The sequence below is a fragment of the Hippocampus zosterae genome, chromosome 4 (genome assembly GCF_025434085.1).
Source record: "Hippocampus zosterae strain Florida chromosome 4, ASM2543408v3, whole genome shotgun sequence".
Taxonomy (NCBI): Eukaryota; Metazoa; Chordata; class Actinopteri; order Syngnathiformes; family Syngnathidae; genus Hippocampus; species Hippocampus zosterae.
In genome coordinates this window covers 20106233-20128544 of record NC_067454.1, presented here as the reverse complement: position 1 = coordinate 20128544, position 22312 = coordinate 20106233, and the positions used below count along the sequence as shown (strand labels likewise).

The 22312-nt window shown below is 43.7% G+C and overlaps 3 protein-coding genes across 6 annotated transcripts in view; 2 read left to right on the top strand and 1 right to left on the bottom strand.

Annotated features, from left to right (window-relative positions):
• tanc1a (tetratricopeptide repeat, ankyrin repeat and coiled-coil containing 1a) overlaps positions 1 to 9215 on the top strand; it is a 57930-nt gene extending 48715 nt beyond the window's left edge. For both annotated transcript variants that reach the window (XM_052062992.1, XM_052062993.1), the window contains 8 exons: positions 2503 to 2626; positions 3002 to 3177; positions 4064 to 4196; positions 4407 to 4436; positions 4506 to 4597; positions 5346 to 5492; positions 5801 to 5901; positions 6752 to 9215. In XM_052062992.1, coding sequence (XP_051918952.1) covers positions 2503 to 2626; positions 3002 to 3177; positions 4064 to 4196; positions 4407 to 4436; positions 4506 to 4597; positions 5346 to 5492; positions 5801 to 5901; positions 6752 to 8102 — 2154 coding nt within the window. In that variant the 3' untranslated portion in view covers positions 8103 to 9215. The remainder of the gene's footprint in view (positions 1 to 2502; positions 2627 to 3001; positions 3178 to 4063; positions 4197 to 4406; positions 4437 to 4505; positions 4598 to 5345; positions 5493 to 5800; positions 5902 to 6751) is intronic.
• The window catches only part of LOC127599366 (zinc finger protein 614-like), a 150148-nt gene that overhangs the window by 123763 nt on the left and 4073 nt on the right, over positions 1 to 22312 (top strand). The gene's annotated exons all lie outside the window — the stretch shown is intronic.
• On the bottom strand, positions 9837 to 20849 carry wdsub1 (WD repeat, sterile alpha motif and U-box domain containing 1). Of its 3 annotated transcripts, none has more exons than XM_052063191.1 (13): positions 20697 to 20848; positions 18926 to 19340; positions 18043 to 18230; positions 17803 to 17889; positions 17627 to 17720; positions 17315 to 17348; positions 16525 to 16565; positions 15923 to 16029; positions 15809 to 15826; positions 15600 to 15626; positions 13615 to 13794; positions 11456 to 11590; positions 9837 to 11240 (listed from the first exon to the last, which is right to left on the bottom strand). In XM_052063191.1, the coding sequence occupies exons 2-13, from the start codon at positions 19321 to 19323 to the stop codon at positions 11089 to 11091; spliced, it is 1461 nt and encodes a 486-aa protein (XP_051919151.1). In that variant the 5' UTR covers positions 19324 to 19340; positions 20697 to 20848; the 3' UTR covers positions 9837 to 11088. The 3 variants fall into 3 exon arrangements, 2 of the variants coding, with proteins under 2 accessions (XP_051919151.1, XP_051919152.1); XM_052063192.1 differs by having other exon boundaries at positions 18926 to 19337; positions 20697 to 20803; XR_007962085.1 differs by having other exon boundaries at positions 11088 to 11240; positions 11456 to 11613; positions 20697 to 20849.

Below are 22312 nucleotides of genomic sequence, written 5' to 3'. Positions count from 1 at the left end.
AGAATTTCCTCGAAGCCGTCCGGAAGTCGGCTTCCATGGCCTCACCGAACTCTTCCCACGCTCGGGTTTTTGCCTCGGCGACCACCGAAGCCGCGGTCCGCTTGGCCAGTCGATACCCGTCAGCTGCCTCTGGGGTCCCACAGGCCATAAAGGCTCGATAGGACTCCTTCTTCAGCTTGACGGCATCCCTTACTGCTGGTGTCCACCAGCGAGTACGGGGGTTGCCGCCACGACAGGCACCAACCACCTTACGGCCACAACTCAGATTGGCCGCCTCAACAATAGAGGCACGGAACATGGTCCACTCGGGCTCAATGTCCCCCGCCTCCCCCGGAACATGGGAAAAGCTCTGTCGAAGGTGGGAGTTGAAACTCCTTCTGACAGGGGATTCCGCCAGCCGCTCCCAACAAACCCTCACGATACGTTTGGGTCTGCCAGGACGGACTGGCATCTTCCCCCACCATCGGAGCCTACTCACCACCAGGTGGTGATCAGTTGACAGCTCCGCCCCTCTCTTCACCCGAGTGTCCAGAACATGCGGCCGCAAATCCGATGATACAACTACAAAGTCGATCATCGAACTGCGGCCTAGGGTGTCCTGGTGCCAAGTGCACATATGGACACCCTTATGTTTGAACAAGGTGTTCGTTATGGACAATCCGTGGCGAGCACAGAAGTTCAATAACAAAACACCACTCGAGTTCTGATCGGGGGGGCCGTTCCTCCCAATCACGCCCCTCCAAGTCTCACTGTCATTGCCCACATGAGCATTGAAGTCCCCCAGCAGAACAAGGGAGTCCCCAGCAGGAGTACTCTCCAGCACACCCTCCAAGGACTCCAAAAAGGGTGGGTATGCTGAGCTGCTGTTTGGTGCATATGCACAAACAACAGTCAGGACCCGTCCACCCACCCGAAGGCGGAGGGAGGCAACCCTCTCGTCTACCGGTGTGAACCCCAATGTACAGGCACTGAGCCGGGGGGCAATGAGTATGCCCACACCTGCTCTGCGCCTCTCACCGTGAGCAACTCCAGAGTGGAAGAGAGTCCAACCCCTCTCGAGAGAACTGGTACCAGAACCCAAGCTGTGTGTGGAGGCAAGTCCGACTATATCCAGTCGGAAATTCTCTGCCTCACACACCAGCTCGGGCTCCTTCCCTGCCAGAGAGGTGACATTCCATGTCCCAAGAGCTAGCTTCTGCAGCCGAGGATCGGACCGCCAGGGTCCCCGTCTTTGGCTGCCGCCCAGCTCACATAGCACCCGACCCCTTTGGCCCCTCTCATGGGTGGTGAGCCCATGGGAAGTGGGACCCACGTTGCCTCTTCGGGCTGTGCCCGGCCGGGCCCCATGGGTGTAGGCCCGGCCACCAGGCGCTTGCCAACGAGCCCCACCTCCAGGCCTGGCTCCAGAGTGGGGCCCCGGTGACCCGCGTCCGGGCAAGGGAAACCTTGGTCCATATATTGTAGTCATCATAAGGGTCTATGAGCCATGCTTTGTCTGGCCCCTCACCTAGAACCTGTTTGCCATGGGTGACCCTGCCAGGGGCATAAAGCCCCAGACAACTTAGCTCCTAGGATCATTGGGACACGCAAACCCCTCCACCACGGTAAGGTGACGGCTCACGGAGGGGCACTTTAGATTGTTCAAAAATTTGTCAAAATAACGGAGCCAGGTGGACTCACCAATAGGATAAATATGTGGAAAAAAACATGTATTTGACCAAAATTGTACCTATCGGGTTTTGGCGCAACACCAATCATATGCGACTTGCTTAATACTGACTAATAACTGATTGGACTGTTGAGTATGGATTGTGGTTAGTGGGACAGTTCAGTGAAAATATTTATTTGGAATCATTATGGTGCCAAGGAACTCTGTTGAAGAGAGTTGAAGAGTTTCATAAGACAAAGGAGTGCATTTTCGCTATCTTGTTGTCAAGGCACTACGGTGAAGTGAGCTGAGGAACGTCATTTAAACAAAGGTAATGCACTGCCACCATCTTGTTACCAAAGAACTATGTTGAAGTGACTTAGCTTCATTTCGACAAAAGTAGTGCATCGCTGCCAATGACCCATGTTGGAGTGGGTTGAGGAGCTTCATTTAGACAAACGTAGTGCGGTGCCGCCATCTTGTTGCCAAGGAACTATGTTGAAGTGAGACAGTTATTCCCTATGGACACTGTAGGCAATTGTCTTCTGGGGGGTATCAAGAACAAACAGGTTCTGACACTCGGTGCCACAGTCTAACATTATGACAGGTTTTAACAGTCCTGTCTTCTCAGGGAAACCATTACGACAATGTGGTGTCACCCGTTACGCAAACGACACCTCCGAGATAGGGCACAGTGAAGTTAATGGGGTGTGACTTATAAATATATAAAAGAGAAGCTCAGGGCGGATGCTTTTGCATCACGGTTGCTTCTTCTCCACAGGATATGAAATCATCTTTAGGTGTATCCGGGTCTTCTGGATTAGATTAAAGCAAATCTAATGCCCTTATTTCAGGTGGCGGAGTTGCTGCTGAAGCACGACGCGGACATGAGCGTGTGTGACAAGCAGGGTCGTACGCCGCTCATGTTGGCTGCGTCCGAGGGCCACGGCAGCACTGTAGAGATGTTGCTGTCCAAGGGTAAGCATCTTTATTCATCAGAAAATGATTACTTATGTCAACAAATTATCTATCTGTGTTCATCTGTCTGCGCTGGTGTTGTTGAGTGACATGCACAACAATTAAATGCTCTTCCACTAGATGGCAAGGTACAATTAAGCTGCGATCGAGCGGGCCGCGATAGTTCAACTGCGAAACAGCATCCTCAAGTGCACTACAACATTTAGGGGTTCCAACTCTTCCATCTTCATCAGTACTTTTTGCGCAACTTCTCAAAGGAGCTGAATGGAAAATTCAAAACGGGTTTGACCCTTTCCATGAAAAGTGACGTCTACGCTTTTCTGTGACCCGTCCATTCTCTATTTTAAAAGTTGTCTGTCTGTCTCATGTAATTAGGTGCCTCTGTGTCTGCCGCGGATCAGGAAGGTCTGACTGCAACAGCCTGGGCCTGCATGAGGGGCCACCGAGGTGTGCTGCAACATCTGCTGGATGCTGGGGGGGACCTGAACCAAGCAGACAGACAGGGACGCACTCCTCTCGACCTCGCCGCCCTAAACGGAGATGCCGATACAGTGGGTGTCGTGCTGCATTTATTTTATTGCACCTTAAATACCCTGGGATATGTTTGCTTTCAAAGTAAAATTGTATACAATCAATTTTGAATGTTAATACTCAAGTGATGGATGAACACACAGTGAGAATCCAAAGATATTGTACTTTGTAACTAAAATGGTTTCATAGATAAACATACTGATTAACAGAATATACAGTCTAGGGCTGAGCAACAATGGAAAAAATAATCTGGATTATTTTGATTGAGATTGAATTTTTAAAAAAAATATTTCAAAACTTACGTTTAATTTAACTACAAAACTCAACTACTAAAAAACTCCAAACTATCATCGTAGCCTTATGACCCCCATTCATTCCTGCGCGTTGACCACTTTATTCTTGAACACTACTCTTATCTCAAGTGCATATGTGAAATTCAAGCCTCTTTGCATTTCTATTCTTAAGCATTACCCTTATCTCGATCGCATTTATTTTATTTTATGTTTTGTTCACAAGTCTTGGGATGAGCTGGACTAACCTGGCACCTCAGGGATTGTATTTGGTTCCATGTCATGTGGAAATGAATGTTGGTATGACCAAAAAAAAAAAGTCCTTGGATTGGTGTATCCTTTAATGTGTTAATGTGGGGCCGGGAGACAATGTTTTGCCTATTTAAAAAGATCTGATATTGGCTGATTTAATCGTCCAGCAGATTAATCTGTCGAGCCCCACAATGTATGTCTATAATAAAATTTTCCTCCTCACGGGGGGTGCGAAAGATAAACCGCAATATGGCAGAGGTTCACTGTAATTGAATTTTCAATTACTGCTGAGGATAAAAGAGGAAAGCTTTGGTTAAATTGATCAGAGAATAACTTGCATGAGTATGTTCCTCTTCATGGTTAGGTACACTTTCTGCTAGATCACGGTGCAGTGCTAGAGAGGACGGACAGCAGCGCAAGCAGGGCTGCAGAGCGGACTCCTGGCTGCCAGAATCCGGCCCTGGTGGCTTCGCTACTCAAAAAAAGCTTCAAGACCGGTACATATGCCAGCCTTGCATTGAATCCTCCATTTGTGGAGCTTTGACTCCATAAGCACCAGATTGTAAAAATACGTAAAAAAGCTGAGCTGTAGCTCAAGTGGCTGCTCTGGAAACAACAATCAGCAAATTGCAACAGTCAGTTTAACATGCGTTTGACGATCTCACTTTTTGCCTTTCTCCTCCTCCATCTTTCATCCAAATCACAAGGCTACAGAACGGCACCGCATGATCGATCAGGTAGGGACATTGGTGCAAGTCACGGAGACAAGGTGAGACCCAAGAGAATTATTTGTGACCTTTTATCAGGTCACGCCACATGGGCCATGGCTTCCACCAAACCAGACATCCTTCTCATCTTGCTGCAGAAGCTCATGGAGGAAGGAAACTTGCTTTACAAGGTACTCGAATGAAACGGCTACCTCCACAAAAGGAGGTTTGGCCATGAGTCTACTGTCTGTGCTGAATCAACATTGATTTTTCGCTATTCAGATATTTGTAAACTACACGCGAAAAAATTTGAGGCACGGTCGTGGAGCCCTTTTCTGTCAGATGCAGAAAAAGGGCTCATCTGTCCAAAATGGTTTCTACTCTTATACTCTCTTGGCCGCCCCCGCCCGCAGGAGGGAAGCTCTGCCTAGACCATGTGTGACTGGGGTGGTCTTAATTGGTTTCAACTGGTAAGTGTGCAAGAGTGCAGATAGATAGGAAGATGCAGTGCCAGGAAAAAAATGCGGCAAAATGGCCTAGCTCAAGTCACTTATCAACTTATGTACCAAAGAGGCCTAATTTAACAGAGAATATTGCTTAAAATGGAGATGGCACGCCAGCCGTAATTCATATTTCAAGAAGTAAGCTGATTAAAAAGTAGACGTGATGGAAATTCAGACATTATTGATGGACTGGCTAATAGACGGATGTCTTGCAATCTTCTCCAGACAACTATTTGAAAATCCATTTGACTTATCCTCAACACCCACAGGTTCAGCTGGATTCATTTGCAAATTGAAAGAACCTCCCCCCTCCGAAAAAAAACCAGAGCGCTTTTAGGGTTCCGATCATGTTTTTCAAGTAGGATGTTCTGATGGGTACCAAAATGCCATTCTGTTTTCCATCCATTTCTTTCTCTTGCTTTGATGTGGAAAGCAGAAGGGGCGTATGAAAGAGGCCGGCCAGCGTTACCAGTACGCTCTGAGAAAACTGCCTCGGGAGGGCCAAGGAGAAGAGCTAAAAGGGCTCAAGGACCTGCGCGTGTCTCTCTATCTCAACCTATCCCGCTGCCGAAGGAAAACCAATGTAAGGCTGAATGATGTAAACAGATTTATTAGATGGAGGAAAAATTTGCAGAGGGTCTGGTGAGGTAAACGGTATCTAAGAAACACAACTAACAAAAATTCGGGCCTTTAGTGAAATTTCAGATTGAACATAAAATGCACTGCAAACTTTTCAATTAATTTGGCCATCTCTATGTTTTTCTCAAATGTCCAACTGTCAATGTACCTTTTTTTGGCTTATTTGCCATTCTCTGACAATGAGCTGAATGGCAAAAGTCGCAAACTGTGCTGAAGTGATTTTTTGATTTTTTGGGGGCTGTGAAAACTCAGGACTTTGGGATCGCTGAGGACTTTGCAACAAAAGCTCTGGACCTGAAGCCCAGATCCTATGAGGCCTACTATGCCAGAGCACGTGCCAAGAGGAGTAGCAGGTACATCCATACTATTGGTGAATTAATGAGAATATGCACTGTAATGTGAGCACATCCTTGTTGATCACTTGGGATATGGTTCAGGCCCACCCACAGTAGGTGAAAATCTGCAATATAGAGAGATCATTTAAAACAATTTTCTTAGAGTGGGAAAGGGACTTGGCCGGCCTGCAAATAGCGAAAAAAAAATCAGCATGGAAGTGTAAGTGAAAGCAATTGAAATGCACTGGGGACTTTTTTTCACCCCCTAAAATTAATCCCCTAAAAGAATATATAAAACAAATAACCTGCAAATAGGTGAATCCATGGGTGCCGAACCACAAATATGTGGGGTCCACTGTAATAAATTTTACCCCTTCCATATACTGTTCACACATTTCACCTTATTAAAACACAAATTAGTTTAGTGTAAAAATGACATTGTATTTAAACATAAAAAATTATATCATTTTGTTCCATAAAAGTTCAAAACACCACATAAGTGTGCTAGTTAAAAACCAACAACTGCTGCTTTAACACAAACAGAGCAGAAACATTCTGTACAGAGCATCGAACACAATCACACACTCACATATTCGCTCTGCTCTGTGGGAACAATGACTGAACTGTTGACGACTACAGTATAAGTTGGGGACTTCCTTGGCCTTTTTATTCCTCCTGTTACAGCTATGCAAGCTGACATCAGTGTTGCCCGTTGTAGCAGAAGGTTGTGTACGACACCGATAGCACGGAACTCTCAATTCCGATTGCCTGTATACTGTGAACCCTGCTGAAAACTCTGCACTTGTGAATGGGTGAACCAATGTACAGCGGAGTTTCACTACATACGTAATTCAAATGTCCTCTCCAGGCAATTTGCTGAGGCTCTGGCAGACCTCCATGAAGCAGCACGACTCTGTCCCTCCAATCGGGAGATCCGTCGTCTGCTGGTACGAGTGCAGGAGGAGTACACGCACCATCAAAGGGTATCCAGCAGCAGTAATACGTCACAGGGTTACAACAGGGACCCACAGAGCCACCACCATCACACCCCCGAGGGCGAGGCAGACGTGTGTTCACAGGGAAGTCTAGAGAGGCCGATTCCAGAAGAGCAGTCTGATGTACTGCGCGAAGATGAAGAGGAAGACGGGGAAGAGTTGAGCCTGCAATGTGGAAAAGGCTCCGAATTTTGGCCTCTGAATCCGTATGCTCCAAACAGGACTCTCCCAGGAGGTGTGGCCTTTGCGTTAGCTGATCAGACAGTGTGTTTTCCTCAAGAGGAGTATATCCAGAATCCGCTCTTGATGGACCTGCCTGACCCGCTTCTCACTGCCCACAAGCAATGTCAAAACCAGAGCAGCAGGAATCATCACCACTGCCACTCCCTGCAATCAGGGCCCAGAGTGGGTGGCAGGCCTCTATCTCTCTGCGGACCCTCCAGTCCTCTGCCAGGGAGACACATCTCCACCTCCCTGAGGCCTGCACCTGTGTTGGCCCTCGACTCGGAACATTCAGGGCTCAGCCCCACCGAACACTACCACCCCATGTCCCCGAGCGGCTCTTCCCCACCAGCTCTCTTTCAAATCTACCAGCCCCGCTCGTCCGGCTTCTCCAGGGGTTCCGACAGACTCTCGGCACACTCTGTGGCTCTGGACGGCCTGGCACTCGCTCTGGGCTCGGTTGTGGAAGTCAGGAGGGAGGCTGGTGGAGCAGGAACAGCAGGCTCCAGGGGTTCTAGCTCCAGTCAGGCCTCCAGTGGGAACCAGTCAGACAACGGCAAGCAGCAGGTGCTAGACCCCCCATGTCCCCTCAAAAGCAGCGGCAGCTTCAAGTCCAAAGGTGAGATGAAGCCGCGGCCCTTCATGGGGGTCATGGATAAGGCAGTGCGAGTCCAGAGCCAGCAGACCCCAGGTTTTGGGCGACAGGGGCAAGCAGGAGGGGGTGTGGAAAGTTTCAACATGTCAGTCATGGAGTTCCAGGGCTTGAACAATGAGTACAAGCGCTCTTCCTTCCAGGAGCCACTCTCTGGAAGTCACACCAGCAACCAGCAGAGTCGGGACTTCGCAGAGCGGCTCCACCAGCGAGAGGCAAGAGCCACCATGTCGTCCCATCTAAATTTTCCCGATGGGAGGCACAGGCAGGCGAGTCTGACCAGAGACAACCCATCGCTGCATATGGCGCCCATGAAGCCCAAACGCTCCTTTATTGAGTCGAATGTCTAAATAATTTGTCTAAGCCGAAAAGAGAATACAAAAAGTCCCAAACGTGGCAGCTACGACGCAAGCCTGTGTTTGACTTCTGCTGCAGCGTCAGATTTGCAATCTAGAACCAACCAGTGGTCTGCTTCTGCTTACATGTTTACAGCTAGCGCGATAGTGTGTTTGAGGAAACCACACATACCTTAAGTAGGGTTTTTAGATAACTAGTACATTATCTGAATGGTAGTCCTTATAGACCAATTTGGAATATTTGCATACAATAGGCACTAAGATACTTCCGGGTGGCAGAATGACTACCAGTGACATGGACTGAATCAATGACAAAAATTCACAGAGTTTTGGGTTGCACTGGCAGCTATAGTTTTTTTTTGTTTTTTTCCCCCAAATTTGAAAGAAAATTGCAATCCAGGATGTCGTGAATTGTGTTTCAAAGGGACTGACAGATGAGGTATCTGGCTCATCTGATTCAGTATCTGGCTCATCTGATTCAGTCTGGAAGAAGTAGCTAGGGAGAGGGAAGTCTGGGCTTCCCTACTAAAGCTGTTGCCCCCGCAACCCGGCCCCGAATAAGCGGTAGAAGATGGATGGATGGATGAATGGGACAGACTGAGGACCACGTCTCCATCATTGGGTTTTTGGAAGACGGTCTGTAAAATATTTGGTTGCGTTGCAGCGCAACATCCATTCCTCTGTCGTTTGTCCATGCCAAACTGAGCAATAGAAAAATCAAGGTCAAGCGATTGTAGCCTCTTTACTTAGATAACTGAGACATAGGCTATCTACTATAGCTTAATAGATTGTAAGTCAAACAGCATCACTTGTCAAAAAAAATCACACAGTAGACGGCTAGGATCATTTATGAATCCTGGTAGTATGTGAGCATTTGTGAACATTTTGGGGGACCAGGACGCACAACATATTTTCATCCACGCAGTTTATCTGCAGTAAAACTTCCCGTACCACCCTACAAGAAGAAAATCATTAATTCCTTGAAGTCATTCACAGTGGATCCATGAGATACTAGTGACTCAATTTAAGAGTTTTTCAAGGTATGAGATGTCTCACTGATCTTCCTACTTTGACTTGTGAGCGCAGGCTTAAGATGTGAGTGCTGAATGGAGGCACTGACTCAACTTCATAACCCGAAGTAGTTTGGCAGATAAAATTATGAACAATTATTCAGAACATTGGCTATATGGCGTGCTTACTTTTCCCTCCTGTAAAACACACACAAAACATTACAAAAATTGATCTTTTGAGGGAGGGATGGCTTGAACGCATCAATGGCATTTTCATTCATATAAATGGGATAAGATGATTTTAGATAAAAATGTGGTCAAGGAATGAATTGGTAATATCTCAAGGCTGCAGTGTACCTACGTTTCTCAAGAGAAAGCTTCATCTTTCGCCACCCGGAAGATTGTATGATGTCATGATGAATTGTCCTATATCAAACATTCAAGTCTGAGAAAGTTTTGTGCATGACTCATAATACAAAATACGCTAGTTACAGAATAAGACCATTTTGATTGTGTCTTTTAAAAAACATTTATATTTGTATGATATACACTATATTTGCAGATTATATATTTACCTGTAAATGGCTCTCTTTCAACATTACAGCCTTTGAGCTACATTTGATTTTTTTCATAGATAAGACATGACAATGGTAGAACCTCCTGTTCAATGTTGGTTGCTTCAATATTTACTGTATATGGCATTTATTTTTGCATAGCAGACAATTTATGAAGTGTTTATTGGTTTTCCTGAACACAAGCAGTCAAGAATTAAAAATACAGAACAGTCTTATTACAATTATGTCCATAGTTGTCATATCCACTTTTCATGCTACAAATACAGAATGTGGCCACAAATAATGTGGTACAATAAATTAACAAAGATGACTGTAGTTAATTATTTATGCTTCTTTCACAGCACGGTGTATGTTTCCTGGGTCTTTTTGGATTAAGAGAAAATGAAAGAATGTCCAACTATGTATGCTGGATCAGGAAATCATCCTCATGCAATGTGTAAGGAGAACAAATAATGGCTACATGGCTAATAAAATATAAAGCACAATCAACAAGATGTTTATTATTGTGGTTTTAATTTGCACTGGTGTAGAAGTGCACTGCAACAAACTGAAATAAACTGCTGCTCATAACTTGTGGTTTTCATGGAGCTAAATAGGGTAATCAAAATGACCTGATTTAAAAAGCTAAAGTTAGTGATTATTTTATTCTCAGTTCACGCTCATACAAAAAGGATAATGTAGGAGTCATTTTTTTGTCCGCCAAGCTGCAAGTTTAGTGATGTACCCTGTAGGATTTGTTCGCAATAGAACCCCTAGGTACAAATACCATTTATGGTTACAAAGGGTACACAAATGGTCCGAACAGGCAAAGGGACCATTTCTGTACCTATTTGTTTGCATGTAAGGGTATAAACAAGTGCCAGGATTATGTGAACGCCTTTCGAAAGAAACAACTATTGTATGGAATGCAGTTTAAAGGAATAAACAGACATGAGTAGTAATCCAGACCAGGGATGGGTAACGTTAAACCAACTGACCAATAAACCAATTTAACTCTTTCATGTACCCTGTAACCTGACAACATGGTAAGATATCCACACCGCTGTCCCTGAAAGGGTTAAAGGGTACAATAGGTGTACTTGTTAGTACGATGTTGGCTAGTAAACCCACTTTTCGTTAAGACCAAGTATACAGCTAGCTATTCACACTTTGAAATACAATGCGAGGAGAATGTGATGATAAATAATGTCAAATGTCATCGTGTTAATGTTCAGTTTGTTCTGCATGATTATGACTGCACTCAAATGAACAAACTACAATAGCGTATTTAAATATGCCCACACAGAACAACTCGACACGAATGAAATGAAGTTGTCCGTGAGGAATGTGAAATATTTTGGGTCCTTCTACTCGCACACCTGAAACGATGGAGTGGCAGTGGTGGCCGAGACTTTCTTAGTGGTTTGTCCTCCACCTAGCGATGGCCATCTTCAGCGTGTGATTCGGGGTGAGCAGAGTTGTCAGTAAGGGCAGGTTGGTCATGGGGCTGGAGCGGTTCCTGGTGTTGATCCACATCGTGATGGCCTCCCTCTCATACGAGTAGCCATCTATGGGCAGATGCAAAGTACTCTGGATTAGTCTTTCCCAAATCTTTATTCACTACTAAGATCATTTGAAATTTGGGATAATTGGCTTTCAGGCGAAATTGCAGGATTCAACCTCAATGTCATTAAAACCCATATTCCCCACCTTAAATTCCCATGGCCACTTTCCAACAATTTACTGGAAATGTTCCACCGAGTGCGGTAGACCCGTGGCTCACCAGCAGCGAGGACTGGTTCTCTCATCAACTCCCTGGTGATTGGACACAGGAACTCATCAGGAACACCCGAACACACCAAGGCATTCTTCAACTCTTCCACCTTCCTCAGGACTTTGCTGCGCTGCCCCACTGATTCTGCACACATACGCACACACACGCTGCCATTGTGTTCTCTCATTAAATAGGAACGTGAAGCGGAACAAGGTAGAGTGACAGCATGCAAGAACATTGATTTCAGAATCAAGATTTGGAATATTTATTACCACCCCGCCTGTTCAGCACTTGTCAGTCTTGCGGAGCCAACATGAGCGTGGGTGAGTATCAACACGCAAGGCGGCACGACTGATGACTGTTTGTCCGAGTCACAGTTAAATACCAGGCGGCCACGTTTGCACGTGTGCTTAATGCTCAGCCAACAGGGGAAGCATTTTAAGAGTAACAGTATTAACAATAACATAACGATAAGAGTTTTAAAACCGCCTCAAAACTCACATGTATTCTTTGCCTTTTGACTCAGCATGACTCAGATTTGTTCTTGGTTTTGCTGTTCGGTGCTTTCTACCGTCTTTGTTACAGATTTTGTTGCTTTACTGTTGTATATGTTAGTTGCTTCATGTACAGAACTTTGTATCCAGCGATGGCTGTCTGAAAGTGCTCTATAAATACAGTTGAGTTGAGTGAAACAGACTAAACAAGAATGATCAAACCAGACTTGATTTTAAAAAAAGTATTGCATGCACAAAATAAATGTTTCAGAAAAAAGAACTGTACTCTGTACAGAATGCAATATAAAATATAAGCATATATGCAACAGCATGTCTGCTGCATTAGGTGGCTGTGCTACTTACAATGTATGGATGGGGTGAGTGCAGGTTTTCACGTGTGTTTATTTAGCAGCCCGACACCAGTCGGTAGGAATGGCCTATTTTGTAATTTTATTCACACATTGGGTGCACCGAATTATAAGATGCAATCTACAATGCCTCCACTAGATGGAGGTACGCTCAAGGAACCACTGGACCACGGGGCCACCGTTGTCATATTAGTGTGCAGAAATGTTATAAGTGAAAGGCAGGAGTAGAAAAACATTACTAGCAAGACACCATTTTGTAGGTCAGCCTAGCTGTTCTACTCGTGCACTGAAGAGGCTTACAAGTGCAACTATGAGATGGATCTTAAGATGTATAGTAAGGCTATTGAATAAATGCTCTCCACATAGGAAGACACTTATTGATTTGGCTCCCACATGTATTGCACTAGCTCAAAGACATTCTTTTCTCAGAGTTCGCTGCACACTCCTCAGATTGTGAGAACAGAGAGCAGTGTCCAGAAAAGCATCTTGTAGGTGATGTAAAAACAACAAGAGACCGCCAGGAACTTTGGGATGACAACAATGGTGTGGCAGGACAACAAACAATCATTGTCAATGAAGTTGAAAATCTGATAAGTGGCATTATTTCTGAAAACCACGGTACCAGATCAAGAGGGACTAACGAGGAGGACACCCGGGAAAGAGTCATTTTTGCGAGTGAGTTATATAAAGCGGTAAATTGGTCCAGATTAGTTAAAAGTGCTGCAGTCACAAAGCTTTAAAGCTTTTTCATCAAGGCACTGAGCAAAACCCACATTAACCTTCCTTTTATCTTGTTTTCAACTCGCTGTGGACCTACTCAGACACGTCGTAACCCAGACACGCACTGAACTCAGGGTAAGCCCCCCTTTTAACCTGCAGGTCATGTTTTCATTGCTTTGGCTACATTCGCTCACATGCATGCGTTTTTGATGTATCGATCCAGATTGGACAAGATCGGCATTCTGCCAATGATGTTGTATTTACAGATTTTATATTACTGTACTACTGTCTACATTTCACATCACTACTGTTTATTTTGGTCAAAACAAAAGTGAATGATTTCTTAGTTAAACTTGTACAAATTGAAAGATTTGTGTATGAAACAGAGACACTTTGTTTTGGGATCCAAAAATCCTCAGCATCTGGATGTAACTTGACCCGCTTTTGAATTTAAGATCCTACATTGTCGACAGAATTTTTTACAGAATTATAAATCATTTAAAATCCAACCTGAAATATCAACAAAACCCAATATCCCAGAGTTTTTGAGAGTCATAAACTTAGGTAATCAGCGAGTGGTTCCTACCTATGTGCAGTTCTGACAGCATTGTATCTTTGGTAAGTGCAAGCAGCTCAATCCCGTCAATGTTGTTGGTCCTGAATGTGTCCACCAATCCCTCCAGACCTTCCTCCAACAGCCACACGGCCACATCCTCTTCTGACCAATCACTGACCAGCAGCCTGGACCGACCTGTTGATGTCGATGCTGAGAGGACAAAGCAGAGTGACAGTTGAGTTTCCCCACCCCCCCTTCTTTTATTGAAAAAGGTTAAATGTTATCTTGGAGCCCTGCTGGCGATTGATTTCAAGAGGTGCAGCTTAAGTAGCTGGGGCACGTTATGGATTCATCCAGAGAGCTTTCATTGATATTCTCATTGACAAAGGATAAAAGTATAAAGGTGGAGAGAGCACACATGCAGATAGATAAAAAGCTGACAGGCACTACTCCATACATCTGTGTAGCAACAAAAACATTGGGGAAAAGTCGAGAGCAGGTGGCTTTATGGACTTTGCTTTGTAAACCGGGGCGCAGTCACGCTGCAGCAGAAAATAGTCTTTACAAATGATCATTTATTAAATCAGTGATCCCACCCTTATCATACAAGAGATTTTTCCAGGTAGAAAGATTGGCCCTTTTTTTAAGTGCAGTTTTACACTTTGCAAACACGTTCAACCTTATTAAAACACAGAAATACGGATCAAAACACCACTTTTTTTTTTTATTAATGCCTGTTCTGGCTGTTAAGAACTTGTATAAAAACCCAATTTCAATGGAGATGGGGCAATGTGTTAAACATACATAAAACGGCAATATGATGAAATCATGTTCAATCTTTATTTAATAGAATACACTACAAAGACACGAAATTTAATGTTCAAACTGAATATTATTGCTGCAACACATTCCAAAAAAGCTGGGACAAGGAGACTGGTGAAAGGAGACTTTGATTCTCTCCTCTTGCATCTGTAACTGCTTCAAACAACAAGGCCTATGCAGAAATAATCGTTACGACTGTATGATTGTCCATGTTTTATGTTATGTGTTCTGTTATGTTATGGTAACTGTTCTGTAAAGCTCTTTGATACAGCTGCAGCTGTTGTGAAAGCGGTATATAAATAAAGATGTATTGTAGACATATGTTGTATTGTATAAAAATGAACATTGAGGAATGCTCATCAAACACCTGTATGAAACATCCCACGAGTAAGCTGGCTAACTGGGAACAGGTGGATGCCTTGATTGTAAAAAGGAGCTTCCCTGAATTGCTCAGTCATTCACAAGCAAAGATGGGGCGAGGTTCACCTCTTTGTGGACAACTGTGTGAGACTATTAGAACAGTTTAAGGAAGTCTGTCACTGATGGACGGCCATTTTGCTGATGAATGGCAAATGATGATGGCAGTGGGATGGTCTGGGGCTGCTATGCTTCCTCAGGACCAAGACAACTTTTGTGATTGATGGGACAATGCATTCTGCTGTCTACCAGAAAATCCTAAAGGAGAACGTCTGACCATCAGTTTGTGCCCTCAAAACTCAATCGCTCTTAGATCGTGCTCTTAGACTTCGCTTTGTCTAACAGAATCTATTTATATGATTGCTTTTATTCAACAAATGTGGTGCAAAGGGTGTAGTTTTTTGTTGTTGTTTCCTTAATAAATTAAATTGGCATTAATAAACAGTATTTTGTCTCTCCTTGGGTTGTGTCTGTTTGATATTAAAATTGGTTGATGAAAAGAAAACTTGGTGTGTGATAAATATGCAAAGAACACAGAAATCAGGAAGGAGGCAAATACTTTTTCACAGCACTGTATATATACACACACACATCGATATTATATTAATACGGAAATACTTATTCATCCATCCATTTTCAACACAGTTTATCCTGAACAGGGTGGCAGCTGACTTCAGGTGGAAGGGAGACTACACCCCGAACTGGTCGCTAGTCAATTGCACGGCAAACTATCTATCTATGTCGTCACCATTGGTTTAACAAAATTAACATCTTACCTTGACATGCCGTCACAGTGGAGTCTTCTGGAAGAGGGAGCACATTAAGACTGAGTACATAAGACTGAGTAAGAGTGGTGAAAATACAAAATGAACAAGGACCCATCCCTCAGTTTGCTAAAAGTGTAAAAATGCTTAAAACGAAGAGAATAGACTGTTGGAAATAAATGGATACAATTTCATGGAACAAATGTTAATATAAACCTTACCAGGCATTGGCTTCCCAGCTGTGATGCAGCAAAGCAGGTATGCAAAAGACAAAGAAAAGGCAAACAATGAAAAAGGGAACATTCATGATCAGGAGGAGTTTGTGTTGCTCAAACCATGCCCACTGCGTCCATCTTCCACTCTCCAGATGTTCACCCTCTTATCCATGGATCCCGTGGCAATTAGTGGTGAAGTTGGAGAGAAGGAACACGCTGTCACATACCTGTGGCAGAGGATGGTTGCCATTGGAATATTGCTTCTGTTTGCCACAAAGCAACAGCCAAATTCAATACTCTTTGGCTGTCTTCACGTGTTGACTATAATGATGAAAATGTTAGGACTGAATATTTTACCAATGTAGGTAGCAATGTCAATTTGAATTTGCTGTGCATTCATAAACACTGTGAAATGGGTACCGTATTATTTATGTATACACTAGACTGGTGAATATTGTGAATATGGTGAATTCACCAGTCTATAAGATGTTTTATCTTATCTTAGACTGGTGAATATAATAGACATTTTACAACATCTCGGTTTCTGTAGTAATTTTCGAAAATAAATGTTCAAATAGAGTGTGCTTCAAGTATATATTAAGTACAGTTCACTTATGACTGCTTCAAAATAAGACAAATAATATACCGGTAGTTGGGATGCAAGTTTCACAATGATGTGTTCTCAAATCCACTGTATAAGCTTTGCTTCTCGATGGACCTACCTCTCATGCTGATTCAATGTGTAAAGCAACACAGCATTTTTCTACAAAGTTAAAAAGAAAGATGTGAATTAATAAATACAATGAGAAACACCATGATGTATGAGGTTCGGAATATGCAAAAATTTACATTTTCCTTTCATACACGCCGAAAAAAACTTCTCACCCATATGGCAGTTAATCTGGGAGCCATCTGAACCTCAACAGCGGCAACTGGGAGAGGGTGAGATTTATTGCGTGGCAGGCCCAATTAGAATGAAAGTGAAAGTACATTCCTTTTGGATCTTTGTGTAGGGTTTATTTGTTTTTAATAAAAAGGATTAGGTCAGTAAGGGAATTGTGCATGAGGGGATTTTTGGGACATTTTGAGTTTTTTGGGGGCTGGTCTGAGCTCTTACTTTTGGCGACACTAGAGATGTTGGCATCTCTGAGTTTTTAGGTGAGAGTAGCAGCTTTTTGGGTGGTGTGTGAGATTTTTTTTGGTCATTGTAACAGTTTTTTTGGTGTGGCATGAGAGGTTTTGGGAAGGTTTGAGAGGTTGTTTTTGTGAGTTTGAGATAAGATTCAGGTTGTGTTGAGAGGTGTTCCTTATGTGTGTGAGTTTTTTTTGTGCTGTGTGTTTTTTTGTGAATGTTCACCTTTTCTGGAATGTGACCTTTTGGGTTGTGTTTTTCTGGGTGGGCATGACGTGTGTTCGAGGTTTGAGAGGTTTTTTTTTGCTGAGTATAAGAGATGAATATTATTTTTATCCTATATGGCACCTCATAATAATCAACTTGAATATGGAACTCACTGCATCATAGACGGTCACTGTTTTGTCCACAGAGCTGTAGGACAAAAAAAAAACGTTTAGTGACTTTCAGATTAAATAGACTGTGCATGTCTCCCTCCGGTGGTCATGTTCTGCAGAGTCATTCTCGTCAGCTTTCTCTGACGTCATCATGTGTAAATAATTTAACTACCCTGAGATAATAAATTCCATTGTCATTGAGACTTCTCAAAGGGAGATTTATACGGTCAATACGTTCATTAGATAGTTCAAAGGGTCCAGAAACTGTAAAATCAATTAAAATCTAATAAATCACCTCCTCTCCTTCCTCCTTACCCTGAGACAAGCAGTTGTCCATCTGTGGAGTATGCACACGTGAGGACAGGAGCCGACTGGCCAGTCAACGTGTGCAGAAGCTGCATCCTATAGGCTAAAAATGACAGAAAAGTGCTGATTGGTAAGTAAGACAGTCGAGACCTATGTGTTTTGTGAATTCTTCTGCTGTGGTTTACCTCCGGAACTCAGCTTGTTCATGGCCCAGATCTTCACGTGACTGTCCTGACCGCACGACGCCAAATGAAACTGCACAACTTGACTGTCTGCCAAACAAACAACCAGAATTGGAGGGTCATTGACTGTGTTGTGGCACACCCAACTGACTTTGGACTTTGGACTTCTCCTATCTGTCGTTTCAGCCTGCTGATGACAAGGTACATATATAAAACAAACATTTTAAATGATTTATCTCTGACCGCTGAGGATGTTGGGAGCAAAGGCGCAGCAGGTGACGCCGAGGTCATGAGCATTCTTCTCTGCATGGAGCTGGTTCAAATCCAGATCCCACACACGGAGGTCGCCGTAGGTGGAGCCCGTGACAAACAACTGGCTGCACGGGCTGAACGAGCACGCCACCAATGTTGTGTCACTCACGCAGCTGGTCCTTCACAAACAGTTGACACTTTTAAATCCCTTCCACGTATTCATCATAAATCCATGAGTATCACGTGGGACACCAAAGCCACCATAGGTGAAAATCCGTGATAAACAAAAAACGGTATTCTATACAACGTAATACTAATATCATACAATGTTTAATCACTTTTTGTCTTATGTGTCAGTTTTACTGTAAACTTCAACTGTGGGTGACAAATAGCTTGAAAATGTGCATCTTTGGAAGACTATGCAAGCCTTTTTTTTATCCTCAAAGTGTTGTGAGATGATCGCCTCTAATTTCTTGAACTCAAGGCAAAAATCTTTGTAATAACAACATCAAAGTGCCCTCGGGCTTGCATTAAAAATGCCACGAGATCGAGCCCAGAAAACAGGTGACGACAAATGGCACCGCATCGCCATGAGATCGATATAAATGTCTGGCTTCCTCTTCTTTTTTCTTCTTAATTCTGATTCCGCAAACACTTAATCAGAATATCGCATTCACTATTCAGACTAACGAGGGAACATAGAATTTATTGCAAAGAAAACGTTTGACTTCAATTCCCTTTCAAAGTTTGCAGGAATAAAAAAAAAAACGTGTTTTTATTTGCTTTTACTATGTCGCGGATTTTCACATATCGCAGGTGGGTTTGAAATGCATCCTCTGTGACCAATGGGGTTTCACAGTAAGTACTCACAAACCTGCGGAGCTGCTTGGATGGGAAATCCCAGAGAGCCAATGACCCATCAGATGCACCAGAGACCAGATGGGTGGAGTCCGGAGAAAGCACACAGATCCTAACAGGGCTGCGACCGGGATGCTGCAGGACTGCCTCGATCTCCCCGGTGACCATGGACCACACCAGCGTGGTGGCATCTGTGGAACAAGAGGCAAGGAACTGTCCGCAGGGGCTGAAGCAACAGCAGTGGACGCTGTAACCGTGTCCTTCCAGCGGTGAGAAGGCCAGTTCGGAGAAGTCCTGGGTGTTGTACACTCGCACGGTCTTGTCGCCCGAACATGTGGCTAACAGTTGTGCGGAGAATGCACACCAGTTGACGTCATCTCGGTGGTCTTGTATAGTGCAAATCAGGGACACCATTTGGAGAGATCGTCCTACTGTACAATATCACAAGGAGCACATTAACATAAACACATAAGCATATAAACAAGTGACTCTTTTTTTAGAGTGTGTATGTGTGTGTGCATGTGTGTCTTTGGTACGCTTTATGCATTGTACTGTACACATTTATTCGATATCCTTGATGTCCAGGTAAAGCCAAGTACTAGTCCACTCTTCATCCTTATTAGAAGAACAACTTTAACTTACGAGTTGGAAAAGCACATGTCACTAGTCAGGCAAAATTGTTCACGAGTGAGCAAATGCATGTTAATGATACTACTGGTGACATTATAACATTCTGGAAGTTAACATCTAGCACTTCACTATTCTTGTTGATATGGCTGATATTGTGCCTCTTATTCTTTCCACAAAACTCCTCTTTCCTGTTAGTTGCTCAGGTGTTTCTTAACCTACTCAATGTCTAAATTGCCTTGAGATAACTTTGTGTTGTGAATTAGCGGCAGACAAAATTGACTTGATGTGGACTAGTTGTACTCGACAGTTGCTTGAAGCATGTAGATGCCCTACTTGGATGCCAAAGCTGTCCGACTAATGTACAGATGCCCAACAGCAGTGGAAACCAGCAGTGCAAAAAACCCCGATATACTATTAGAACACAATCATTCTCCGAATGTGCTGAGTTGTTGTATTAGTAAGGACAAAAAGCATAAAAGTACATACATCCTAAGATGGATATCAAATAAATGCTCAAGCGACTTTCCATATATTCTGGCAGTGTGCTCTTAGTCCTCAAATGGGATACTGTACTAGAAGAAAAACCGAGTGTTACTAGTAAGTTTCTTTCCACTACAGTACTTGTACAGTACCTAGTTAATTACTCTGCTGGATTAGTAACCACCCCAGAGCCAACTAGTGCCACGCACCAGATGTAGTCGTAGCCTCCAGGAACTTAATAGTAGCACCAAAACGTCAACGTTTTGACGAACTATTGTTGATGGACTGCTAGGATCCCAAAATTGTTCTATGAGTGTTCAGAAATATCATACAGTAGATGGGGAAAATACGAGTGAGACATCAGTTTCTCGTTGCACATATTTCACACTTTATAGCAGACGGCTACAAAGCAAAAGAAGCATGTACATTACCACGGATATGAGTCTACAGTATGTGCATTTGATTTTAATAAGATGGACCAATGTTTAAGATATGAACCTAACAGCTAAGGAAGGTAATTAGAGAAATACTGGAAATCTTATTGTAGCCAAGATAACCGGAAGCTAACGTTAGATGAAATCGATTTGCTGTGTTTTGAACAAATCCGTAATTCATTACGAGGCAACGCCACTATTTCAAACATTTTCACACACACAGACAAAAATCATTTACTTTACCGTTTTTTCTTTGCACTTGAGTTCGTTCGAATTACAGTACTTCCTGTTTACACTTCAGTGACCTCCCGAAATGTCGTCATGAGTGACGTAATTCTCTTGCGTTTATAAGATAAGATAAGATATCCGCTATTTGTCCCACACTGGGGAAATTTACAGTCTACACCAGCAAGATTGTCGGTAGAAAGAAGAACGAAGAAAAAAAGCAAACACCGCTAAATTAAGTGCAATATAAATACAAAATGGATATGTCGCAGTGCTATTTACAATTGATTTTCATATCATTTAATTATTATTATTATTATTTATTTATGGTTTTTTTTATTCAGCAGCCTGACAGCAGTCGGTAGGAACGAGCGGCGATATCTCTCCTTCTTGCAGCGCGGGTGTAACAGTCTCTGGCTGAAGGAGCAACCTAGTTCTGTCAGGGCGGGCTGGAGGGGGTCGGAGGGACTGTCCATCATAGCTTTTAGCTTAGTTAGCATCCTCCTGTTGCCCACCTCCTCCAGAGTGTCGAGGGAGCAGCCCAGGACAGAACTGGCCTTCCTGACCAGTCGCTCTAGTCTCTTTCTGTCCAGGGCCGAGATGCTGCCTGACCAGCAGACAATGCCATAATGGATGGCCAAGGCCACCACCGAGTTATAGAAAGTCTTAAGGAGTGACCCCTGAACCCCAAAAGACCTCAGTTTCCTGAGAAGGAAGAGTCGGCTCTGTCCTTTCCTAATCAGTGTTTCCGTGTTCGTAGACCAGGCACGGGAGAAATCAAAGAACATGATTCTCACAGTGCTCCCAGCCTTCTCCAAGTGTGACAGCACTGAGTGGAGGAGGTAGATAATGGCGTCTTCCACGCCGATGCCAGACTGATAGGCAAACTGCAGCCGGTCCAGTGGCAAGCTCACCAGCGGTCAAAGGTGGGCGAGGACGAGTCTCTCCAGCGTCTTCATCAGGTGAGACGTCAGCGCCGCCGGTCTGTAGCTGTTCAGCTCCTTAGGATGGGGCGTCTTGGGCACTGGGACCAGTCACAAAGTTTTCCACAACTGTGGAGCTCTGCCCAGCTTCAGGCTCAGGTTGAACATGTGCTGGACAATGTCACACAGCTGGTCAGAGCAGGTCCTGAGGCGCCGGGAACTGATCTTGTCTGGACCTGTTGCCTTCCTCACATTCATCTTCCTCAGTTGGTTCCTCACCTGCTCTGTTGTGACGGACAGGCAGGAATCAGGTGACAGACTGGGTTGTTGAGAGCTGGTCGAAAGAGGATGGGGAGGAGAAGAAGTCCTCAGTGAGAGTGGGTGCAGCTGGTGGTTGGGGGAAGGGACAGACGACTGGTCGAAACGGTTGAAAAAATGGTTCGGTTCATCTGCCTAGTCCATATACAGTATTTACATTACACGTTGCTAGATGTAATGTAGTCAATACTGGTGACTGGTGTATGTGCCGGTTCAACTCATGAACTTCAGCAAAAGTACACACGTAAAAATGAATGTTTACTGTCCGTATATATACAATATATATATATATACTGTATATATATATATATATATATATATATATATATATATATATATATATATATATATATATATATATATATATATATATATATGTATATATAAAAATCC